General features: G+C 38.0%; 2 protein-coding genes across 2 annotated transcripts; both read right to left on the bottom strand.

The window, feature by feature from the left end:
- Positions 1-805: 805 nt before the first annotated feature.
- LOC137006154 (calpain-1 catalytic subunit-like) lies at positions 806-17006 on the bottom strand. The gene is made up of 14 exons (XM_067366688.1): positions 16941-17006; positions 7150-7404; positions 6918-6990; positions 6135-6253; positions 5888-6021; positions 5560-5734; positions 5030-5104; positions 4363-4448; positions 3767-3841; positions 3397-3557; positions 2179-2345; positions 1836-1847; positions 1522-1727; positions 806-1446 (listed from the first exon to the last, which is right to left on the bottom strand). Exons 2-14 carry the CDS (start codon positions 7381-7383, stop codon positions 1422-1424), a joined length of 1542 nt encoding a protein of 513 aa, XP_067222789.1. The 5' UTR covers positions 7384-7404; positions 16941-17006; the 3' UTR covers positions 806-1421.
- A 1453-nt stretch (positions 17007-18459) lies between these two features.
- LOC137006288 (calpain-1 catalytic subunit-like) lies at positions 18460-26796 on the bottom strand. Its single transcript, XM_067366921.1, has 12 exons — positions 26572-26796; positions 26168-26246; positions 22866-23008; positions 22624-22757; positions 21959-22133; positions 21149-21217; positions 20882-20967; positions 20367-20438; positions 20112-20272; positions 19316-19501; positions 18753-18951; positions 18460-18487 (listed from the first exon to the last, which is right to left on the bottom strand). The coding sequence occupies exons 1-12, from the start codon at positions 26794-26796 to the stop codon at positions 18460-18462; spliced, it is 1557 nt and encodes a 518-aa protein (XP_067223022.1).
- Positions 26797-27363: the final 567 nt, after the last annotated feature.

The raw sequence follows: 27363 nt of genomic DNA, 5'->3' as shown, positions 1-27363 counted from the left end.
CTTAGTGGTTTTAATGTTGTGGCTGTAGCTTTGTGTAGGTAGAAGCAAGTTTTTCCTATGTTGCAAAAAGCAAGACAACAGCTATTGTTATTATTGATGTAGTAATTTTTTTGTTGTTGTTGTTCTTTGCAAAATTAGCACTAGAAATAATAATAAAACAAAAACTTTGGAATGTTCTTGCACACACAAGATACAGTTCAAAAGATCAGCCAGGAAAATACTGAGCAAGTAAGAGCTAGTTGTTTGCTGTTAAAAATAGACAAATATTACCCAGACACTTAAAGGGAGCAGTTCAAATAGCTGTTTAAGCTAGCTAACATTCATTTTGGCTCATCACCTGGCCTTGCTTGCTATTATATAGAACAGTTCACAGGTAATTGAAAGCTGAAATATGGGTAAAATCAGGCGTTATGCCATAGAAAGGACAATGTATTTGTTTCTTTTGAACAGCCCCGCAAGTTGTATAGTTTTTATCTACATTTATGCATTTAGCAAACACTTATACAAATAGACTTACATTGCAGTATAAATTTAATCACTTCATGCATTCCCTGAATCAAACACATAATCTCAAAATTGTGAGAAACAACATTGACATTGACACAACACTGACAATTTTTAGAATGTGTGATGCTTTGAATTCATGTCATATGGTTTTCCTGAACGGACAGCCAATACTTACAATCTGGAATCCTGGATGCCAGATTTATGTTTTTTATTTTATTTTTTTTTACTTATTTGGATTTATTATATTATAAATTCTGTCACCATTTTCACAAAGAAGCTGGCAATTAATTTCTGAAGGTTTACTGATTTTTATTGCGGCTATCCGGTTTCTTTGAAGAACAATATTAAGAAAATATATGGGAGCTTTTCCATGCAATTATACATTACATATTATCCCATTCTGCAGCAGTATATTATTTGGAATTAATACAAATAATAATTATTACATACATATAACATTTGCTGATATCATGCCACACTTTCATTAATCTATTTTTACAGCGTTTCATTTCAAGTCTTATTTTGACAGGATTACAATATTTCTTATTTCCCGATATAGAATCTAATAATGTATGCTAACATAACTGATCAATCCTGAATACAGACCAGTTAAAAAAACATTACTACTGTTAGTACATCACCCACCCAACAGATGACACATTTACTTTACAATTGAAAAAGAGTTAAAAGGTTTTAAAACATTATATTATATTCCACCATCTCTTAGGTGGAATATAATAATTAATAGAAACTAATACAAATTTTGTTTTGTTTTTTCCTGAATTACCAGTTGACAGGAAAATTTAAGCACAAAAAGTAAAAGCAGAGCATATTGATACCCATTCATATGACAAATAATAAAGACAGCAGACAATAAAGGGTTTACCTCACCCTCATCAAGAAATGTCTCCATTCTACTCAGAAGTCTCCTGAATATGTCTGTTGGAAAGAGAAGAACTTATACATATGCCTCAAACAGAGTATTTAGGGACCAGGGCAATGCTTTAAACTTACTCAAAGTGTGTCTCATTCTTTGAGAAAACAGACAAGACGAAGGAGGCAGCTTCACCAGGATTCTCTGTGCACGGTACAATCAGGTACTCTCCTGGCTCCAGCCTGAAGAATTTCATCACCTCTCTCAACCATACTAAATCAGTTTGTGCCACAGGCTCTCTGTCAACGAAGAACTCCAATGAAAACCTCCCGCTCTGACTTCTCATCTAAAAGAGAATAATAAAATGTGTCCTTAGATGATAAAATGTGTATATAAACAGAATCTCTTCATAAAAGGGACCATATGAGTATAATTGTATTAATTTTTCACTTGCCTCTAATGGTATCTGCAAAAGTACATGGGGAAAAAAGGAAAAACAGCAATTATGACAGGGATATTGCAGTTGATGCATAAAACACAAACTACACGTCATTGAAAGTGCAGAGACTATTACACTTCTTCCACAAGCGCTCCACAATCTTAAACCAAGGCGCAGACAAAATCCTCTTTCTAGCTCCCAAATCGTGTTCTAGCTTTTTTCATAATTGTACATTATGGATATTAATTGCTCTGTGACATATTGCTCACATTCCTCAATTTTAAGTCACTTTGGATAAAAGCATCCGCTAAATGCAAAAATTACATAAATATGCATCAATTTATTTGCCAATACTGACCTCAAAGACATAGAAGCCAATAGAATAATTATTTTGGCTATTTCTGTTTCTCTTCTCATGGTTCTGCATGAGGGACACCAGTATGTTTTCAGGGCGCTGCCCACTAGCACATGCCTCATTAAGCTCATCAATTGTCACCCGAAACTGAGGGTTTGTCCAGAAGGTCTCTATAACACATTAAAAGAAGGTTTGTGCATTATTTCATTCTTTATGCATTATTTTAAGTTGTATCTGTCTTACTTACACACCTTATCTATATACGGCCCACTTGCCATGCTGGAATTGATTGATATGCTAGGGCTTTATGTGCAAATAAGACACTTTATTAGGTACACCTTGCTAGTACCGATTTGGACCCACTTTTGTCTTCAAAACTGCCCTAATTTTTCATGGCATAGATTCAACAAGGCTGGAAACATACCTCAGAGATTTTGGTCCATATTGACATGATAGCATCACGCAGTTGCTGCAGATTTGTCGGCTGCGCATCAATGATGCAAATCTCCATTCCACCACATCCCAAAGATGCTCTATTGGATTGAGATCTGGTGACTGTGGAGGCTATTTGAGTGTAGTGAACTCATTGTCATTTTCAAGAAACTAGTTTGAGATGATTTGAGCTTTGTGACATGGCACGTCATCCTGCTGGAAGTAGCCATCAGAAGATTTCCCTGTTCTTAGCTGACAGGAGTGGCAGCCGGTGTGTCTTCTGCTGCTGTAGTTTTGATGTGTAATGCGTTAAGAGATGCTCTTCTGCAGACCTTGGTTGTAACGAGTGGTTATTTGAGTTACTGTTGTCTTTCTATCAGCTCCAACCATTCTCCTCTGACCTCTGGCATCAACAAGGCATTTTCGCCCACAGAGCTGCCACTCAATGGATATTTTGTCTTCTTCTGACCATTCTCTGTAAACTCTACAGAGGGTTGTGCATGAAAATCCCAGCAGATCAGCATTTTCTGAAATACTTAGACCAGCCCGTCTGGTACCAACAACCATCCTACATTCAAAGTCACTTAAATCAACTTTCTTTCACATTCTAATGCTCAGTTTGATCTTCAGCAGATCGTCCTGAACATGTCTACATGCCTAAATGCATTGAGTTGCTGCCATGTGATTGGCTGATTAGATTTTTGCGTTGAAAAAGCAGTTGAATGGGTATACATAATAAAGTGGCCGGTGAGTATATATATATGCATATAATAATAATAATAATAATACCTGTCTTAATTATGTTACCACCTGCGGTAGTCCCAGCATTCCATCTGCCAAAATACCGTTTTGAGGTCCAATGACATTCGGAGGAACCATCCAGAAAATCAGGACAGAGACAGCAGATATCTATGCTTTCAAAAATTGTGGTAAAGTCTTCCATTGACATCCTGCAGTTAAAAAAAAAAGTTTCTAAGTTAATCAGCCAAAATGCAACATATTACATATACAAACAAGTCATTTGCAGTTTTTCAATTGAGGGGGAGCTGACAGGGGTCCCAGACCATAAGAGTTAATGGGCATTAACTCTTCTCAAAAAACCCTTGTCATCTTCCAAAAAGTGTGTCAGGGTGGGTGTACCCAACAAGGTCATGCTTACCAGAACTCCCCGTTATTTAAAACTTCATGGCAAATTTTGCGGACCTCCTCACAAACTGTGTCCCACAAAGGTGATCTGTAAAATTTATAACCAAACATGGGTGCTATGTGATATCATGTAGCAAATACAAAGAAAAGAACTTTCAGTATGTGAGGTGATATGCCCATGTGATGACATTTACAAGCAATGTACAACTTTCTGCCAAGTTTGTGGACTAATTGAAGCTGTTACTGTAAGGCTGCATTCACACGGGGCGCCGGCGTTAACGCTTCTCGTTTACTTTGAATGGGTGACGTCATGAGTTGCCGAACTGAATTGTGGGTTCCGTCGCGTCGCTTCACTCGCGTTGCAAGCGGCAGTAGTTGAAGATTTCTCAACTTTTCAAGCGCCAACGCAGGCGTCATCCAATCAGATCGCCCTATGCAAATACCCTAGAGCAGTCGCAGCCAACTGCGTTCATGCAACACCGGAAAGTAATGTGATTGGCTGTAATCACTATAACGGTTGCGTCAGCACAAGCTTCAGACACGCCCTCCGTCAAGCGTTGACGCTGACGCCCCGTGTGAATGCAGCGTAACTGTTGTTACAGCTCTTACCCATCACTCCAGTCTCCTCGCCACTCTTCTTCACCCCATGGGTTTAACAATCTCACCAGATGAACTGGATTTTCATCACTTGTTACCTGTTGTACAAAGCCAGGAATCAATGTTAGTTTAAAATGATATATTAAAAGTAAAAGAGTATTAAATTGATTAAATTAGGAGAAAAACAGCTGAAAAAAACACTATAGTTGATTAATTTTCACACAGTTCACTCACAGCTCAAAGACTTGTAAAGCAAACTAAAATGGCATGATTGTTTCAGCAAAAGGATTTTAACTCATTTACTTTTGTCATTGCTAAGTTTAAGATTTAAGTTTAAGTTTAAGATTTGTCATTTAAGGGTTTATTGTAAGAGGTATATTATTTTCAAACGTGATAAGAGTATTAACCTTTTAGCACCACTCACCGGACATTTAATTTCTAAACTACTGCAATACATACAATAACCAGTGTAATAAAACGTTGCCAGATTCAGATAAAAATGAGCATGCTTTCAGCGACACTCACTGGAAATTTTACTTTGAAAGTGTTGTGACACGTGCAAGAAGCAACAAAGTATAATTTTGTTCAAAATGTTTCTGAATCTTAATTCCAGTGGGAAATATTTCCTTATCAAAACTCTGAGACAGTCTGAAATGGCCAGATGGTTTGGCAGTCTCACCTCAAAAACTCCTGTCACAGTGTAAGCATGTTCTGCAACTATGCCATGAAGTAGCTCGTTTTCTTTAGGTGTTGTCTATTGTTACACACACACACATACACAAACATTACATAATAGTACAAAGCTGATCATGCACAATATATAATTAATGAAATAATTATTTCATATTAATACTATGAACGTCTAATTCTTTAAGCTGTTTTAAAATCATAATATATATACTTAGTGATTCACCAATATTGCTTCTTTTTTTTCTTTTTTTCTTTTTTTACTTTATTATATAATGAGTATAATTAATCAGTTGCAAGGAAAAGTATATGAACCCTCTGATTTTACCTGGACTTTTGCATATATTAGTCATAAAATTATATCTGATCTTCAACTGAGTCATCACAAATACAGCCTGCTTTTCCCTTTATTAGGTGGTACAGTCGAGACAGGAAGCAATAGAATAGGAGAGAGGACTCAAATTTAAAAAACTCAAAAATTAACAAAACTATGAAATACTGCATGAAATATTAATTTCTTACCACTGTATTAGAGCCACAACCCATAAGTGTTTTTGACATAAATGCACATTCCATGATTTTCCACAAATCAGCAGGAGCTGTATTCAGTTCATAATACATATGCGTCCCACCAGTGAAGTCCATCAGGGCCTCAGATATGAAACCAGCGTTCAAGTCAGCATAGGAACCACACACCCTGTAAAGACAGTTTATTTGAATTCACTACTCAGCATAATGTAAAACATTTGTAAAACATAATGTAAAACATCAAATCAGTGAAGGCTGGCATGCAAAACAAATCAATAATTCAGTTGTTGATAGATAATGAACCAGACAGAATGGTACCCACTTTGCATATGCTTTTTCCAGTAAGGCAGGCCAAAATTCATTAGATGTTTTTGAACACACAAAAAGTAGTTCGTCATCAATAGTTGGAAGTTGGTCATCAATAACAACATCAATCCATTTCCCAAATCGCCAAAACTGTAAGATATATTACAAACAGTGGAAAATAAAATAGAAACAAATGCAAAAAGGGGGAAATATGACTTTCATGTGCTCAAATAAATAATGAATTACTGAACAGGTATAGTCACCCTGAAGTGAAATATCCCGGCATAATCCTTGGTGAATGATTGTTCAGCTGGCATGATCTGTTTCATGATATCCTTCTCAAAAGTTAGAGCCCCAATTGCAGCCAAAAACCAACAGTTTCCTACATAAATTGAAAAAATAGTCACATATCTGAAATATATAAAAAATGTCATATATTGTGTATATTATGATGTGTCATTTCACACCATATTGTGCATAATGCCAGTTTGAGTTGATGTGAGTTGATATTGTGTGGAGAACAATAACAAAGTCCCTTTAAGTCAATTAATTTCACTCGGCGGCCATCTTTGAAACGCCTCTCGGGCATCATGCAGCTCCAAAGCCGTTTGCCAAGCTTTCGATTAACTTTCATATTTGAAATCACCAATGAAATCTGACAACAACTGTCTCATAATTTGTTTTCCAAACGCTTGAATCATGACAAACAAACCTGTATTTTTATGCTGGACCAATCTAATGCGCATGCGCAGACCTAAATGCACGTCTCTTGTGCCTCATTTCGGAGGCACGTGTCTGACTGTTTCTATAGAAACCAGTGCTTCTAACGACCGCTGCAGTGACGCGATGACTTTACCAGTTGCCGATTGGCTCTTATTTAGAAGGCGGGACTTATTCCGCCATATTGGGTGTTACACTTTCTCCCTTTCAAAACAATACGAGCGACACGTTTTGTGTTATTCTATAGTCTTTGACAATAATGGCCCAGGAAACATTGTATAGTAGACATAGCATATGATACCAGTATGTGAATAACTCAAACTTACCTAATACACTCCCCTGTGCGTAGTCAAACCTGGACACGTCATCTACAATTAATTTAGGGTCTGAAACCAGTTCCTGATGAGAGAAAATTAAGTGCAGTTCAATACCAGAACATGGACAAATAAAATTTTCCAAAATAAGAGATTTGTTGTAATTTTGACCAAAGCTGTAAAAGCCATTATAGAAGAAGATATAAAATATTTATAGAGAGAGTATTCTGTATGGTTTACATACGGATGGCCGCTTCCACACAACTTGGGACAAATCCACCTCAGGCAACTCATCATCAAACAAGCCAATAGAGCTGTTGTCTGGAGGGAACAACTCATCGCTGTATAGTGTGTTTTCAGCGAGACAGTTCTGGTGGAGCTCCTGGTAGTTCTGATCCAGGAAGTTCAAAGGACTGGTAGGAGAATTTTCATCATCTTCATTTGGGTTGTGGTGGCACCCATCATCAGGAGGAGGCATTTTTCACTCAGAATACTTTTGCTGCATGACAAACAAATACAAACACAGTTTGTACAGTGTGCACCACCTCAATTATGTATAGTCACAAAAGTATCAGTAATGTTTATTAGCATTGTGCTTGTGTATCAACATCAGTGCACAAGGCTATGTTCTTTTACTATACACCAGGACCAGGGGTGGCCAGTCCTGGAGAGCCACAGTCCTCCAGAGTTTAGCTCCAACCCTGATAACAACTCACCTGCCTGTAGCTTCCTAGTAACCCTTTAGACCTTGATTAGCTTGTTTGGATGTGTTTGATTAGGGTTGAAGCAAAACTCTGCAGGACTGTGGCTCTCCAGGACCGATGTTCGCCACCCCTGCTATACGCAGTCAAATTAAACTAAAGTGCCCTTTCAAAGTGAATGTACTCGGCTCCACCTATAGCTGGTGTGAGGAGAGCGCACTGGCGCTGTTGCACCGTGGTTGCCGTTGCATCATCCACGTGGATGCTGCACACTAGTGGTGGGTGAGGAGAGACCCCTGATATAATTGTAAATTGTGTTCAACAGTACATAATAAAAGAGCTATATAAATCCTTCCTTCCTTAATAACACTATTTACACTAAATGTAAAAGAAAATAATGTTCTTGCTATATACACTAAGCATCTAGCCTCTGCCAAAAAAAGGAATAAATTGGATTTCTGAAAGAAAACCCAAAACTAGAACTGCCTGAAATTCTAGACATTAGCAGATGTCTATGCCAAAGTGCACTGCAGCAAAAGTTTTTGCCGCATGACAAAGCACCTCTTTTGCAAGCCCTTGTGTTTTCCCTCTCTGATGCAGCACCGCTATTAAAATTCATGTCACATTGATGGGCATGGCACTGGCCAAAAAAATCTATTTAACAGCTACCAATGATGCACTGGTGACACTTTACAAAGAGAAGCAAGGCATCTGCTCCACAGTTGGCCAAAGGCTTGTCTTTTTTTGAACCCCCATTCACAATCACTTTCTGCCAATTGTTTTTTTTACATAACTTCTCGCTGCCTTACATTGGAAGAGGAAAGAACAAACCTGGCTGATCGCCAACTTAATGGCACCTAATCCAATCGGATATCTCAGTCAATTTCCATATGAGATTTATTGATTGCATCCTTCACATACCTGAGGAATCAAATCCGCAACATTGTTCTCCCCTCTTTACAATCACCATGTGACATTCACTGGGTTTTCTCTGACAGCATCTTTATAGTAATGTATAAAAAACATACAATAAAATCTCACCAACCCTAAACTTTTGAACGGTAGTGCATGTACACTTAGGCCATGTTTACACATAGTATTAAGATGTGTTTTGGTTAATTTGATCACAAGCGGACAAAGCTAAATTTAGGTGTAAACAGGGTCTAACAACTTGTCCACTTTCAACCACTTCTAGAGGTAGTCGAAAGCTCATTTTACCACATTGTTTTCATAGTGTAGACGCTCATGTAGTCGAATAAGTTTGAACAGTCACAGAAGACCGCCTACTCTCTGCTTACTGACTTAAAGCGTAAACATTATGGCAAACACCAGATGGGATTTAAACTTTGTCGGCTGAAGACCCAAGTCTGGTTTGAAGATGAAAAACATACCAATCATAATGTTCTCTCAACATTTTTGATTTCTAACACACACACTCAGTGTTCGGCGTGGTCTTGTGGCTGTCAGCGCAGAAATGAATGCTGATGCTCTCTGTATGTTTCGCCGTCATTTCAGTGCGAATTCATATGTAAATTGCGCAAGCTTATTTTGTCCATTAGATCGAATGATTGCTGGTTGTACTTTATATCAAAGCTACTAAAATGCTTGCAGCCTGCTCAGCAACATCATTAACACTACTCTTATAGAGAGCAGGGTTACATTTTCTTGCCAGCTGTTACGTCCCGTAGCGTTTTTCTCTCTCTCTCTCTCTCTCTCTCTCTCTCTCTCTCTCCTTCACTCTCACTTGTTACAGATCCCGTAATTGGATGACGTCGCTGCCAGTCATTGGAGTCTCGTGAAATCCTGAGAACCAATCGGATGCTAGTGGGCGCGTATAAAGACCCGGATGTGACACGAGCGTGGGAGAAGCGCTTGCTTTGTTTTTGTTTGCTCTCCTGCGTTTGCTGTTGTATTTTTGCTCTTGTTTAGTTTGATTTGTTTATTGTGTGTTTTCTTCATTTGAAACTTTGCTTATCATGCTTTACCATTGATACTGTGATTATGGCGTGACTCGACTCTCGATTTACCAGAGTTTGTTCAGGTCCTTCTTCGATACATGGTGATGGGACCAGGTTAGTATGTCACGTGACCTACACCTCGCAGCACGTAAAGTTGTTTAAACACACTAGTTTAGGAGCGGGTGCCAATTTATGTATTTATGTTTGTTAGTTAGTGTAGATAGCGGTGTTCTACACTGAAGATGTTATTTTCCTTGCTTTCTTTTGATTAGTTTAGAATTTGTTGGGGTTTAGTTAACTTGTTTTGTTTTATTGATTTCTTTGTTTTAGCACCGCTCTCGTCCCTCGCTTTGTTATCGTTTATTTTACTTTTGTATATAATTTGTAAATAGGTATTTGTTTGTTTTGGATGTATGTTTGGTTCACTGCTTATTGTATCATTGGGTATTTTGTTACATTGAATTATTTTCCCTTACTAAAAGCAACTACAAATTTAGTTTTTCTCTGCCTGTTTCTTCACTACACACATCACATCTCCTTAATAAATGAGTCCATTCTTTTAACAGCATTTTTAATAGTTAATCTTTTCTCATGTTACGTCTCCATATCCTCTAGACGCCAAGGGGAACGTAACATAATTGGGGGCTCGTCCCAAAGCGATGCTGTCTCCTTTGTTAAGGAATAAGATGTGTGTGGTTACAGGCAGAATTTTGTGTGAATGCAGGTTGAGCAAATTTAGTCTTGTGGCATATGTTGATGAGTTTTGATGGCGTTTAACTTGCAGAGCTTTGTTAGTAGTCCCTCATTAGAGGTGATTGAGAAGTGCAGAAAAGATGAGTTGTTAATTATAGCTAGCCACTTCCAAATTGCGATTCCAAAGCAAACTTTAAAAAAGAAAATTAAAGCTGAATTGATTGACTGTTTAATTGACTCTGGAGTGTTAAGCTTGCCGGTGGTAGACCGAGGGGCAGATCTTGCGGGCGTGGAGCAAAATGCTGGGAAGGTAGGTGAAGGTGAGGGCGAGTTAGTCACAGCGGAGGCGGAGGCTACCGTTGGGGCAACTCTTCCACCTTTTGAACCTTTTTCACCAGTCTCTCCCAGGTCAACAGGGGAGGTGCAGTTGAGAGTGCGGATTGAACGGCTCCGTATGGAAGCTCGAGAAAGCGCACAATCCCGCCAAGCAGAATTAGATCTGCGTCTACAGGTGCGCAAGCTCGAAATTGAAGCCGATAAGGAGGTTAAGCTTCGATAGTTGGACATCGAGGCGGCGAAGGCTGCTGCGGTTTCCTCTGTTTCGCAGAACTCTTCATCGGTAAGTGACAATTCAGCTAATTCGACTTCAGCCACTTTTGATGTTGGCAAACATATTGCCTTAGTGCCAAGTTTCTCGTGAAGCGGAAGTGGATAGCAATTTTAACGCTTTCGAAAGAATCGCAACTTCTTTGGGTTGGCCAAAAGAGGTATGGTCATTGTTGTTGCAATGTAAATTAGCTGGGAAAGCTTTAGAGGTTTATTCAACCCTGTCTTTAGAAGACAGTCTTAAGTATGAGGTGGTTAAGCTAGCTGTGCAGATCAAGAGGCTGAGGGAAGTCTTGCAGATGATGGCAGTGATCAGGGGAATGAGGTTGTAGTAAGCGACCCATTAATATTTACGGTAACTCGTGAAAAACTAATCGAAGCTCAGAAGAATGATATTTCACTTGTAAAATGTTTTAAACTGGCTGAGAAACCTGCACTTAACAATGTCTCATTTTTAGTGAGAGATGGACTGCTGATGCGGAAGTGGCATAAAAATAGTGCTGTCGAGGATGAGTGGAACGTTGTTTATCAGGTGGTGGTTCCTTACATTTTTCGTCAACAGGTACTGTCATTGGCGCACGATCATCTGCTCTCCGGACACAGCATTTCTTTTGGTACGGTTTGAAACGTGACGTTGTAAAATACTGCAAGACTTGTCATGTTTGTCAGTATGCTGGGAAGCCAAACCAGGTGATTCCACCAGCCCCTTTAATCCCAATTCCCGTCATAGGCGAACCTTTTGAACATGTGATTGTGGATTGCGTTGGTCCTTTGCCAAAGACCAAATCTGGTAATCAGTTTTTATTAGAGATGCTCCGATCAGCATTTTTGGGGCCGATCACCGATTACCGATCACCAAGATCATGATCTGCCGATTGCCGATTACTGCCGATCACAGAATGGCAGGGGAATGGGAATCTTTTATCTACAATCTATCAGAGTTTGCACCATTTGTAGAAAAGAAACTAACTCTAAATTAACTGTATTGAGAAAAAAAACTTAGTTTTGGATCTGATATAGTTAAGGAACCAACTATATCAGATCCAAAAAATAAAATAATGTAAGCTACTGTATGCCAGTGCCATCCTTCCTAAATAACAAAGCAGAGAAACAAGGAGGCCAAGCAGATAGTTACCAACCAAATGAAGTCCATAATTCTGAACGTGATATCTTCGTACTATACTTGCTGTATGTTTCACGTCGTTTAAATGCATCACTCAAGCCTCGTTTACACTGCACGCGTGTGCGGTGCAGCTACCGGAGCTGATACGCGGCCACTCTAGTCAATGCTCGTGTTTACACCAGCCGCGCCGCTTCGCTAAAGATAAGCGCCTCGCCTATTGTTGACGGATGCCGCGTCCAAGACGCGCAGCTCAAATACAAAATAAAGACGTAAAGTTAGCCGTTTGCAATGTATGTCGTGATGAAATCCCTCGAGGTGGAAGCAAGCAACGTCATTTTAACACCACTAACATGATTAGGCACCTTAGAACACGCCATACAACTGAATATGCAGAGTATGAGAAACTAAACCAGCCGAAGCCAACAACATCCCCATCCCCAGCCGACTGTGTGTGAAGCCTCGTTTACACTGCACTACATTGCAAACGGCTAACTTTACGCCTTTATCGGACAATTTGAAAAACTTCCAGACGGGAGAACTCATGACAAGCTCCGCTCTGCTGTTGTGTACCTGTGCGCCGTGCATGCACGTGTGAAAAAGCTTTTGGGGTTTTGGGGTTCGCCGATCAAGCTATTTTTAGCCAATATCGGCCGATCATGATCGGTGGCCGATCAATCGGAGCATCATTAGTTTTTATTGACTATTATGTGTTCAGCTACCAGATACCCGGAAGCAATTCCACTATGCAAAATTACATCTCAAGCAGTTGTTAAAGTTTTAACAAAGTTCTTTACTACTTTTGGTTTACCAAGAATTGTCCAGACTGATCAGGGGACTAATTTTCTATCTAAGTTGTGTGCTCAAGTTTTTAAGTCACTCAATATTACACATCGCATAGCCAGTGCCTATCACCCAGAAAGTCAGGGGTCCTTGGAAAGGTTCCATCAGACCCTAAAGGCAATGCTTAGGAAATACTGCCTCGAGACAGGTTCTGAGTGGGACAAAGGTGTTCCCTTGCTTTTATTTTCAATCCGTGAAACAGTGCAGGAGTCCCTCAAGTTCAGCCCATCAGAGCTGGTCTTTGGCCATACTGTTAGAGGACCATTGAAAGTCCTAAAAGAGAGGATGTTAGGCATTGAGGACTATGTTAGCAGATTCCATGATCAACTTCAGAAATCATGTACGCTGGCTCGTGAGACGTTGGCTAAAGCTCAAGGTAAGATGAAAATGTGGTATGATAAATCTGCTGTCAACAGATCTTTTGCAGTTGGCGATCAGGTGCTGGTTCTACTTCCTGTTCCGGGGTCCGCATTAACTGCACGGTTTTCAGGGCCTTATGAGATCTTGGAGAAGAGAGGAGAGACAGATTATGTATTGCGTACACCAGACAGGAGACGTCAAAAACGGAACTACAATCTTGAGATCCGGTACAAGAAAGGTACAGATAACATCGTGGCAGATGCTCTGTCTCGGGTCTAAGGAAGAGTACCTACTGGTCTAGGTTGGTTCTAACAAACATGTGTATGTTTGTTTTTTTTAAGGGTGGGGGTGTTACGTCCCGTAGCGTTTTCTCTCTCTCTCTCTCTCTCTCTCCTTCACTCTCACTTGTTACAGATCCCGTAATTGGATGACGTCGCTGCCAGTCATTGGAGTCTCGTGACATCCTGAGAACCAATCAGATGCTAGTGGGCGCGTATAAAGACCCGGATGTGACACGAGCGTGGGAGAAGCACTTGCTTTGTTTTTGTTTGCTCTCCTGCGTTTGCTGTTGTATTTTTGCTCTTGTTTAGTTTGATTTGTTTGTGTGTTTTCTTCATTTGAAACTTTGCTTATCATGCTTTACCATTGATACTGTGATTATGGCGTGACTCGACTCTCGATTTACCAGAGTTTGTTCAGGTCCTTCTTCGATACATGGTGATGGGACCAGGTTAGTATGTCACGTGACCTACACCTCGCAGCACGTAGAGTAAAGTTGTTTAAACACACTAGTTTAGGAGCGGGTGCCAATTTATGTATTTATGTTTGTTAGTTAGTGTAGATAGCGGTGTTCTACACTGAAGATGTTATTTTCCTTGCTTTCTTTTGATTAGTTTAGAATTTGTTGGGGTTTAGTTAACTTGTTTTGTTTCATTGATTTCTTTGTTTTAGCACCGCTCTCGTCCCTCGCTTTGTTATCGTTTATTTTACTTTTGTATATAATTTGTAAATAGGTCTTTGTTTGTTTTGGATGTATGTTTGGTTCACTGCTTATTGTATCATTGGGTATTTTGTTACATTGAATTATTTTCCCTTACTAAAAGCAACTACAAATTTAGTTTTTCTCTGCCTGTTTCTTCACTACACACATCACATCTCCTTAATAAATGAGTCCATTCTTTTAACAGCATTTTTAATAGTTAATCTTTTCTCATGTTACGTCTCCATATCCTCTAGACGCCAGGGGGACGTAACACCAGCAATCAACTGGACAGAAATAAACTATTCTTACTGTTCGCTTAGTGAAATTACTGATATTCAGGCATGCCATCGACATGTACTTAAGTCCAAACTTGAAGAGTACATGTGAAGCAGTTTATGTCATCATGACAGTCCACTGATGCCTGTACACACCGTCCACATGCAGCTGGTTTTTTGTTTCCACGCAGAAAACAGCATGTCCGAGTTGACTGAACACTCGAAAGAAATCTTCATTCATAATGGAGTATACTTTGAAAGGAACTTTTTGCAAGCTCGAAAAGAAGACAATGAAGTATACCTGATCCTTTATGTCAGGTCAAGGTTGCTGGCTTTGAATAATCCACTGAGCTGAGAGACAAAAAGGCCAACAGACTTGGAATACAGGGCCACTGTCCTGAAAAGATTATTTCCCACGAGAATTAATTACAAGCACTCTTGTTCCTGGCATATAGTCTTCCAGTTCTGTGGGTGAGTCTGTAAAACTGAGACTGTGACTGAAAGCAATCTGAAAGAGTCTGAATCAAAGTCAACCTACTGCTTTTTAATCCATTCCCTCTTGTCTCCAATGGGTCTTAAGAGAGGGTGCAGCTGAGAATCCACTTTGCATGTTTACAGATGAAGATAAGGAGCTATTTCTTAAAATAGAGTGAGCAAGTGATACAATTAAAGTTGCCGTGGTACGGCTGCAAAGATAAACACTGCTGAGGTCTCTGGTGGTAGTCCTTCCCCCATCCTTCATAGTCAAAGGCAGCCAGACCGAAGTCTAAAAAGGTTTTGGAAATGCTTTTACTGCCATAAACATGGATGTATCATCAATATTACTATAATATACTTTACTATACAGGGCTCGACAGGACTGACCCTTGGTCATCAGTACACCAAGACACTTGGTACAGTTGACGGAATTGTCATACAGTATCTATTTGAGTTCTATTTTGTGTCTTCTTGCACTTGCAGACAAACATACACAAAGTTATATCAAAATGCCCAACTTGGCAAGTATCCTCATAAACGAATAACTTTTGTAGCGAATCTCAACATAACGCTGACTGTTACGTAACAGTCGGGATCATTAATATGTACGCCCGCAATATTTGCATATGCCAGCTCATGTTCAAGGCATTACATAAGGGCAGGCAGTATTAACGTCTGGATGTGCACAGCTGAATAATCAGACTAGGTAAGCAAGCAAAGACAACAGCGAAAAATGGCAGATGGAGCAATAATCCATGATATTTTTAGTGATATTTGTAAATTGTCTTTCTAAATGTTTAAATTCTAAATGCTGCATGACGAACACTTTGTAAAGATCCATTTTGAGGGTTATATTAGTTGTGTGAACTTTGCTGTTTAAGGCTCGGGGGCGGGGAGCACAAGAATTTAAAGGGGCCGCAGCCTGAATCGGCGCATATTTAATGATGCCTCAAAATAGGCAGTTAAAAAAATGAATTAAAAAAAAAATCTATGAGGTATTTTTGAGCTGAAACTACACAGAAACATTCAGGGGACACCTTAGACTTATATTACATCTTTTGAAAACATGTTCTACGGCACCTTTAAAAAGGAGCAAACAGAATAGATAAGACTTGAGGTTTTGTGGCCTGTTATTTCCAGAAAAGCAAAATCATTTATGTTATTAATGCCTGTACTGTCAATATTCCAAAGCATTAGTCTGTTCTCTGTACTGTAGTCCTTCAGAAAAAAATGCAGTGAGATGCAGAATCCCTGACGGTGCACTAAACTCCTGTACTCACATTGCTATGCTCAAATGTGATCAGCTGAGCAAAAGGCATTTTCATATAAGAAATAAAAATGTAGGGCTATTAGGGGAGCAACTCTGGCCAAACTCAGTTTTGGGCAGTGACTGGTAACATCTTGATGCAAAATTAGTGTTCAAAATTTTTGTAATGTTTTTTGTTGTTGTTTTTTTGTTTTTAATTTTCATTACACAATATTGCCAAAACATGTCTCCATAAGAAGGGAATAGTAGATTACGTTAATACTGACAGAAATATTAAGTGCTGAGTGAGATAAAAAAAAAATGCGTAGTTTAAAAGATGAAGAGGGCCTCACCCTATAGGGCCATGCTTAAAGTATTATAGTCAATATCGGTCTTTCTTATGTTGACAAATTAATCTTTTGTAAAACTTTTACATCACCCCTGTCAAAACCTGTCGGTTCTGCATAAATCACATAAAAGTTTTAAATATTTTAATTTCACCAAAAGGTGACAAATTTGTGACATTAGACGTTGTTGTTGTTTTTGGAGTTTCAAACTCCACTTGCCTCAAAAATGTAAGAATCTAAATTGGCATGATGCGACAAGGCTAAACAAAAAATACACAGCTCGTTATTAAAACTCCGAATATCCATAAAACTAACGTCAATAAAACACGTGCATGTTAACAATCTAGCATTAAAACGAATATTGACTGCACCGTTCACTTTATATGACTCATTTCTTTACTCTCGTGAACAGCTCGGTAAAACATACCTGTCTCTCTCGGGCTCGGGACCGTCTATGCTCGGGACGCTCTGACTGAAACAGAAGCGCACTCACGGGGCGCAGCACGGGGCTAATTTTAATGGTGATTACGTAATGACGTCACTAAAAGGTCAGCGCTTCAAAACTTTAAAATGTAATACAAATCAAAAACACAAATTTTTATCATGTTCTGGAGAAGGGGTGCTTAATAATTTACACAGAATAAATGAAAAAAATAAATAAATAAAATGAAACAGATATAAAACAAAACATTTAGCAAACAAATAAAAAAAAAAAAAAAATCCTTCTGTCTTTGAGATGATGCATGTCACATTACAATGTAATCTTTTTCAAGCATAATGCATGCATATAGCCACACATCATAAGAAAATGATGTAATGGAGAAGACCACTGTTCTGCATTATGTTGTAGCTTCAGCCCAAATGAGGAGGAACTTGATGATGCAGGTGAAATACTAGCTGTGTCCATAAAAACAGTCAGTAGACAGTTATTGAAACAGAGCCATTGGATTGGTATAGGTCAAATTCCTGGGTTCCACAGGTCCAGGGGAACCACAATATTTATATATATATATAGCCTATATATATATATATATATATATATATATATATATATATATTATATATATATATATATATATATATATATATATATATATATATATATATATATATATATTCTAGACAACTAATCTATACTGCTAGTTTTTTTTTTTTTTGTGTTTTTTTTTTCATAACTTAGCAATTTGTTTCTAGAAGCTTTATGTCTGATGATAATTTAAATGGACTGTTAATGCCATTTGGTGGACATGTTATTACTGAATGTATAGTAAAATGTGCCTGTTAAGTGAGTGAACTTAACTGTGAGATGAAGAGCACAGTTTAACCTTACTGACTTTACGAAGAATAAATTTAGTTTGCGTTATATATTTAAGATACAGTTTTAGTCTTAATCTGAGCTCTTAATCTGAGAGATGCGCAAAGTTTCGACAGTGCCAATTTCATTAGTTTGTCCATATTCTTTCTTTTCTCTGCAAAACCTCTAAGAGCGAATAAATCTAAACATATCCTTAGGCATCAATATATGACTTTGTCTGATGATAATGTTATGGTATTATTGGTATTTGTTAGAAATGTTTAAATAGATAGGCTAAATACAAACAAATAAAATGACAAAAATTGTATATATTTATTAAAATGCAAGTAATAGTACACCACTAACAAATCAGTTTCTGGGGAAAAAGTATATAACTACACAGTAAATCAATCACCAATCAGAGAATTCATTAGAATGCATGTGCTGTTAACAGTGATCACACATAGAGATAATACAAACTGATTTGTTTTGGTTTTTTTTGATAAAAAAAAAAAAAGATAAAAAAAAATAAAACTAGATACTCACTCTGAAATGAGCATTAATCAACAAAGAAAAAAGTGATTAAGCATAAGCTGACTTATTTCTCGAAGAAGTCATTTTGTGTGTAGATTCACTTTCATCAGGGATCGTCTTAATTCTCCTCAGTCTCTTCAATGTATCTGATGGAAAAAGACCTTTAGATGACAGAAGCTAACAGACAAACCCCAGGATATGAATCACTGAATACATAAAATTAACTTTGTATACCAAACATTTTATACTGTAATGTAATGCACATCAAAGTTGTATTTTATTCATTTATTTGATGGTTGTTATTCACACAAACAAGCCTTAAACAGAATATTTGAGCATATGTGTTTGTGGCCCTGGATAGTCTTTTTTCATTTTAAAAATTAACAATCTTTTGACTCCACCACAACTTACTCAAAGTGTGTCTCGTGCTTTGAAAAAATAGACAGGACGAAGGAGGCCGTTTCACCAGGATTCTCCGTACATGGTACAATCAGATACTCTCCTGGCTCCAGCCAGAAAAATTCCATCACCTCTCTCAAATATTCGAAAGACTTCACTACAACAGGTGTTTTGTCATTGAAGAACTCAGCTGAGAACTTCCCACTCTCACCTCTCATCTAAAGAAGAATGCAATAATGAATCAATACTGTATATATATATATATATATATGTCAAATATTATTAGTATCTGTATCTGTAAAAGAAATCTTATCTGTATATTAAAAAAAATAATCTAAACACCCAATCTATATTTATTACATTCAGTTTCTAAATATATATATACAAATAGCTACAGGGTTAAAATCATGATCATGACCACAATTATCCAGAGACTGAAACATATTGTAAATTCCTATTAAATAAAATGGTTTCATGTTAAAGGAATTGCAATGAAAAATTAAAATAGTAAAAATAAAAACAAACAGATATTTTTTAAAAAAGTGTTACAACTCTGCCCTAGGTACATGCAGAACTACATCTGTCAATACTTACCTTAAAAATATAGAAACCAATCTTGTAGTTTTCTTGGCTACTTCTGTTTCTCTTCTCGTGGTTCTGCATGAGAGACACCAGTACGTTTTCGGCACCCTCCTCATGAGTACAGTCCTCACTAAGCTCCTCAATCCTCACACGAAACTGAGGGTTTTTCCAGAAAGTACCTACAACACAGCAAAATAGTTAAGCTTGTGCACAGGTCTTTTTATAAATCAAATCCACATGTTCAGGGATGTATAAAAATAATTCTGGCAGGCAGTGCGGGGCTGAGAGCCGTGGGAACGGAACAAGGCCAGTGACGCGAGTGCTAATGAGCCCTCGAGTTTCACGCAGGAGCTCCGGCAGTATAAAAGGAGGAGTGACGACAATGAAGGATGAGAGAGGACAAGGCCTGGACTTTATGCTGCTGTTTTGTGTTTTTACTTTCATTTTGTTGTTTATTTATGATTAAAGTTATTGTTAAACATTCGCCGGTTCCCACCTCCTTCTTCCCTATAACTTTAAACTACCTTACAATAATCATCTGCACACTTTGTATGTGGAAATTAATTGTAGTTTATGCTCAATAAGTATGAAATATCAGCTACGACTGAAATACAACTTTATCTGTACAAAGACAGAATGTCAGGGCACTTTGTGTAAAGTTGCACAAAGTCCATAAAGTGTGTGAGAAAAAAATGTCTCATTACTAAAACCAACATTTACACATAATGTTTTGTTAATAGCATATAGTATATCACTAGATAAATAACTATTTATATTATACACATGTACCTTTATTGTCCATGGAACCTCCAGCTGTAGTCCCAGCAATCCATTTGCCAAAATTGCGTTGTGATTTCCAGTGACATCCAGAGGATCTATCCAGAAAATCAGGACAGAGACAGCAGATATCCAGGCTTTCAAAGTTTCTGGTGAAATCTTCCATTGACATCCTGCAATACACTGAGCCTGAGTAAATCATACCCAATATGTGATTCATACATTGGATATTATGGTGTCATATATTACAACATGATCAATACTAACCAGAACTCCCCATTGTCAAGATTTTCACGCCACTTGAGGTCCTCCTTACTCACTGTGTCCCACAAAGATGATCTGAAAGAATTACGTGCAGTATAGACACAAAATATATTTGGCGTGCCATACCAGCATCACAGCAACCCTGTGATATCATATATAGCAAATACAAACAAACATTCAAGTATGTGTATGTGAGGTGATAGGACAAAAGTAATGCTTCACAATCCACATTACTCCCTAAAAATTAACTATTTCCATTTAAAAAGTTATTTGGTAAGTAATGAATTTTATGGTAAGTACCAATTTCTTCTAATTGGAAAACAAAGTAACTTGTGTAACTTTACTTTTAAAAAGTAGCTCTAATTATTTTGCTGTAAATTTGAAAGTAATGCGTTACTTTAGTTACTTGGAAAAGTAATCCGATTGCGGAAATTGTGCTACTTGTAATAATGTGTTAGTATACAGATGCAATACTGACGCTGTTGCTCAGTACATAAAAGCAAATAAACAACACTTACTTGTCACTCCAGGCTTCAGTCCACTCTGTATCTCCCCATGGGTTTAACACTCTCACCAGATGAACTGGATTTCCTTTACTCATCACCTGTTCAACAAAACCATGAATGATGCTGTGAGATTTAAATATTTAAGAGGGCAGCTAATAGCTTAGACATAAATAAGGACAAAAAAGTACAAAAGTATATTTTCACACATAATCAAGAAGATGGAAATGGTTTGGGGATTTAGAATTCGTGGAACTAGACAAAGAGTTTCTGTGTTCTTACCTTGCAAACCCCTGTCACAGTGTAAGCATGACCCCCAACAATGCCACTGGATGACACAGCTTCACGTGACTCCTAAAATCAAAAAAACATACTAGATTACACATATCAATCTTTTTTTTTTTTTTTTATAATGTCAATATTATACACAGCTGTACACAGTAGATCACATATATAATTATGAAAGTAAAAATTTGTTAATTTTATTCAGTCCCTTGAAGTATTTCCATAAAAGTTGAGTTTTCATAATACTTTTAAAGACACGTGTTTGAGATTTTTAAGGGGTAGTTCAACAAACCGGTTCTTGCATGTCAGGCAAGCACGGTTAAGCTTCATTTGCTAACCACATTTGATGTGTGAGCTCATGTGTGAGCGATCATGTCTCTATAACATGTGAATTGAACTGTTTGATTTATATGGATTAATTTTGTGTTGTCTTTTTGTACTTTTTGAAGTGTGATAATGTGATTTAGGGTAAACACTAAACAATTACTTCTGGTCATGGAATGTGATTGGTTGAGCAACATTCCACTGGTGCTAATATAACAATCTGACCTCTCTGGGACTTTTCTGTGTTATTATTACTTTATTTTTTGGTTAAGTTTATATGCATGTTTCTTTTGGAAACACTTGTATAAATCCTAAGTGCGCATATATATATATATATATATATATATATATATATATATATATATATATATATATATATATATATATATATATATATATATATATATATATATATAATGGTTTATTACAACAATATTTGTTAATGATATATTAGATCCAGGATTACTGTAGGTGAGGTCTTACCCCGTGGTAAGTACCACAGCCCATAAGTGTTTGTGACTTGGCTGCACGATTCATAATGTTCCACAGATGAGCAGGAGCTTCATTCAGCACAAACTCCATGTGCACCCCACCAGTGAAGTCCATCAGGGCCTCAGATATGAATCCACCATCCAGGTCCCCGTAAGATCCGCACACCCTGTAAAGGCAGAACCATTTTATGGGGCAATGTAAATGTCACAGACATGATTTAATGGGTTGGTTCACCCCAAAATGAAAATTATGTCATTAATTAATCACCCTCATGTCGTTCCAAACTCTTAAGACTTTTGTTCATCTATGGGACACAAATGATTTTTGTTGAAATCTGAGAGATGTCTGTTCCTCCACTGACTGCAATTTGAACTAAACTGCTCAATTCATATGGATTCATTTTACAATCTCTTTATAAACTTTTTGAAGCTTTTGGTCGTTGCAAAAAATGTCAATGGAGGGACAGAAATTTCTGATTTCATCAAAAAGATCTTCATTTGTGTCCTGAAGACACAACAAAAGTCTTACAGGTTTAGAACAACATGAGGGTGAGTAATTAATGACAGAATTTTCCTTTTGGGGTGAACTAACCCTTTAATGAATATATTTACTGACCAATTTTCAAAGTTTATTTCAAAGCATCTACTGCCACCTACTTTGCATAAGCCTTCTCCAGTAAGGTAGGCCAAAACTCATTAGCTGTTTTTGAACCCACAAAAATGAGATCGCCATCGACTGTTGGAAGTAGATCATCAACGACAACATCAATCCATTTCCCAAACCGCCAGAACTGTAAGATAAATTACACAGGGGAAAGATAAAGGGATAAAAGAGTGTTTTTCTAATAATCACACTTCTTAAAAGATCCATTACCATTAAAATGTCTAATTCAGCTCACCCTGAAGTGAAATATGCCTGCATAATTGTTGCTGAATGACTGATCGGCTGGAATGACTTGGTTTATGATATCTTTCTTCAAAAGCAATGTCTTATCATCAGTCGAGGTTAAAGCCCCAATTGCAGCCAAAAACCAACAGTTTCCTAAACACAAATAAGAATTTGCAAATCAGAGTTTTGACTAATGTATACATGCAATATAGGAAACAAAAAATGACAAATGTAACAATGTACTGTATATTTATGTTGTGAGCAGGTTGGGGCCGAGAGCTGTGGGAACGAAGCGAGACCAATGGAACAAGTGTTAAAGGAATAGTTCACCTAAAAATGAAACTTATCCCATAATTTATTCACCCTCAAGCCATCCTAGGTGTATATGACTTTCTTCTTTCAGCTGAACACAATCAGAGATATATTAGATAATATCCTGGCTCTTCCAAGCTTTGTAATCGTATTGAAAATTCTCTGAGTTTTTAAAGCTTCAAAAAGAGAATCAATCCATTATAAAAGTAATCTATACAACTCCAGTGGGTTAATAAATGCCTTCTGAAGTGAAGCAATGGATTTTTGTGAGAAAAATATCCATATTTAAAACTTTATAAACTATAATCACTGGCTTCATGCGTGTTCATAAGATATAGGATGTATGATGTAGGCGTAACATAAGCTTAGGTGAGAACTGAATGCACAGAGGATAGAGCCAAACAAAATGGAGGTCATGAATCAGAAGTCTAAAATGAGAAGTTTTAAAGAAAAATGTCAGAGGATTTTGATATAAGAGAAGAGGAGCTATATCAGGTCAAGCCAAATCACCCTTCCACCAGAACTAGACTCTCTTGTAAATGCATGAACACAAATTTTCATAAAGTTTTAAATATATTTTTCTTAAAGAAACCAATCGCTTCACTTCAGAATGCATTTACTTGGATTACATTTATGATGGATGGATGCACTTTTTGCCTCAAAAACTCACTAAAACACTATTCAATGCCATTACAAAGCTGGGAAGAGCCAGGATATTATTTAATATACAGTGGGTACGGAAAGTATTCAGACCCCTTTAAATTTTTCACTCTTTGTTATATTGCAGCCATTTGCTAAAATCATTTAAGTTAATTTTTTCCCTCATTAATGTATAAACAGAACCCCATATTGACAGAAAAACATAATTGTTGACATTTTTGAAGATTTATTAAAAAAGAAAAACTGAAATATCACATGCTCCTAAGTATTCAGACCCTTTTCTGTGACACTCATATATTTAACTCAGGTGCTTTCATTTTCTTTTGATCATCCTTGAGATGGTTCTACAGCTTCATTTGAGTCCAGCTGTGTTTGATTACTGACTGGACTTGATTAGGAAAGCCACACACCTGTCTATGTAAGACCTTACAGCTCACAGTGCATGTCAGAGCAAATGAGAATCATGAGGTCAAAGGAACTGCCTGAAGAGCTCAGAGACAGAATTGTGGAAAGGCACAGATCTGGCCAAGGTTACAAAAATATTTCTGCTGCACTTAAGGTTCCTAAGAGCACAGCGGCCTCCATAATCCTTAAATGGAAGATGTTTGGGACGACCAGAACCCTTTCTAGAGCTGGCCATCCGGCCAAACTGAGCTATTGTGGGAGAAGAGCCTTGGTGAGAGAGGTAAAGAAGAACCCAAAGATCACTGTGGCTGAGCTCCATAGATGCAGTCGGGAGATGGGAGAAAGTTGTAGAAAGTCAACCATCACTGCAGCCCTCCACCAGTCAGGGCTTTATGGCAGAGTGACCCGACGGAAGCCCCTCCTCAGTGCAAGACACATGAAAGCCTGCATGGAGGACTCCAAGATGGTGAGAAATGAGATTCTCTGGTCTGATGAGACCAAGATAGAACTTTTTGGCCTTAATTCTAAGCGGTATGTGTGGAGAAAACCAGGCACTGCTCATCACCTGTCCAATACAGTCCCAACAGTGAAGTATGGTGGTGGCAGCATCATGCTGTGAGGGTGTTTTTCAGCTGCAGGGACAGGACGACCAGCTGCAATCGAGGGAAAGATGAATGCGGCCAAGTAAAGGGATATCCTGGACGAAAATCTTCTCTAAAGTGCTCAGGACCTCAAACTGGGCCGAAGGTTTACCTTCCAAGAAGACAATGACCCTAAGCACACAGCTAAAATAACGAAGGAGTGGCTTCACAACAACTCCGTGACTGTTCTTGACTGGCCCAGCCAGAGCCCTGACTTAAACCCAATTGAGCATCTCTGGAGAGACCTAAAAATGGCTGTCCACCAACATTTACCATCCAACCTGACAGAACTGGAGAGGATCTGCAAGGAGGAATGGCAGAGGATCCCCAAATCCAGGTGTGAAAAACTTGTTGCATCTTTCCCAAAAAGACTCATGCCTGTATTAGATCAAAAGGGTGCTTCTACTAAATACTGAGCAAAGGGTCTGAATACTTAGGACCATGTGAAGACTTCTATGAAGTCTCCCGTTAGAGCGGCCCCCAGGCTGGTTTGTGCTCCCCTGGGTCAGGGGTCTTTTTGGACTGGCATTCTCCTCTAGCATGGCGGCGTGGGTATATCGTTCCCCATAGCGCAGTCAGCGCAGAGTGGAGTTCCCTTTCGAAAGGGAACGTCTCAGGTTACGTATGTAACCATGGTTCCCTGAGAACAGGGAACGAGACTCTGCGCTTTCATGCTATGCTGCGGGATGCCTGCTACAGTCGCTCAAAGACAAGAAGATGTCGGCTGTTTCCCCAGGCGCTCCCTTTATACGTCACGGTTCGCGCCGTTTGACGTGATAGGCTGTCGCCGGCCAATAGGATTGGAGTGTGGTGATTTTTGGCATTTCGAGCACGGGTCACGGAGGACGTTCCCCATAGCGCAGTCATCGCAGAGTCTTGTTCCCTGTTCTCAGGGAACCATGGTTACATACGTAACCTGAGACGTTTTCTGTCAATATGGGGTGTTGTGTGTACATTGATGAGGAAAAAAATGAACTTTTATGATGATTTTAGCAAATGACTGCAATATAACAAAGAGTGAAAAAATTAAAGGGGGTCTGAATACTTTCCGTACCCACTGTAACTTTGACTGTGTTCGGCTGAAAGAAAGTCATATACACTTAGGATGGCTTGAGGGTAAATTATGGGATAATTTTCATTTAAAAAATTAAGTTCAACTATGAACTTTGTTACAGATTATTTATGCATTTTTATCACATTGTTCATTTTAGATGATGTGTGACTGCTTAGAAATTAAGTTAAGGAACACTAAGAGCCTCAGCCATACTATATATTCAAATAAACCCAAACTTACCTAATTTGGACCCTTGTTTGTAGTCAAACCTTGAAATTCCATCAACAGTGAAGAAAGGTTTACGAGGTGACACTAATTCCTGTTTAGACAGAATGATCAAAGTATCCTTAATGCTTTATTTATTTATTTTGCTTAATCTGTTCCTACCTTATTAACCTATTTCTAGACACTGCATAATTATAGAGTGCATGTTAAGCATTTACAAATATGAAGTATATACATAGAGATGTTTAGACATACATGCATACAAAATCGTACATGTCTCAGCAGATACAAGTCACCATGATAACATCTTAGTATTTAAATTAACAGGATGTAGAAGCTTTCAATGATTCTTAATTGGACCATGGATATGAAGAGAGAGAAATATAATGTATTATTTTTAATGAATATTTTTTACATACCGATGGCCTCTTCCACACAATGTTATTGTAGTCCAAATCAGCTTCTTTATCCAGGGTGCCAATAGAGCTGTTGTTTGGAGGGAACAACTCATCAATGTACAGCTCATTTCTACTGAGAGATTTGTGGAGCAGCTTCTGATAGTCCTGACCCAGGAACGCCATTGGATTAGTTGGAGAACCCACATTATCAGTTGTGTAGTCATGGCGTTCATGAGGAGGAGGCATTTTTCACTCTGAGAAGCCTTTCTCTAAATACAAACTACAAACACAAAAAGGTCCCAGATACTCAAGTATAAGTGACAAAACATAAAACTAAAAAAGTTACAACTATATTAAGGCTTGTCCAGCATTGTTCAGTTGATCAAAAAGGATAATATTTACCTGTAAAAAACTGGTTGGTCAGGAAGTTGCCATATGCTTTCTCCCCTTGTGTGTCTGGATTTATACTCATGCCTGTGAATTTTTTTTTTTTTTACATCCCACCCACTTATTTTGTTTAGAGATATTGTTTTTCCTGCCATTTAGAAGACTTCTTAAGCTTGTCACTGCATGTCTAAAAGCTTCAAATGCCCATGAAATGTCATGTTCCACAACATTCCAAACTTGACTTCACTGATAGACTGACTTAAGATAATAATCTTGCATTTTTAACCAACAGCATTATGGCTATAACAGGTTGTGAGCTGTTACATAACAAAAGATGCATAGGTACTTAAATGTTTTACTGTTTGTGACGTGCATCAGGTAATTTTCTAAAAGGCAATAGCACAACAACACAGGTAACAGTGCCAT

The sequence above is a fragment of the Chanodichthys erythropterus genome, chromosome 18 (assembly GCF_024489055.1).
Source record: "Chanodichthys erythropterus isolate Z2021 chromosome 18, ASM2448905v1, whole genome shotgun sequence".
NCBI classification, from domain to species: Eukaryota; Metazoa; Chordata; class Actinopteri; order Cypriniformes; family Xenocyprididae; genus Chanodichthys; species Chanodichthys erythropterus.
Note: the sequence above shows the minus strand (reverse complement) of the source record. Positions and strands in the feature narration are given on the sequence as shown.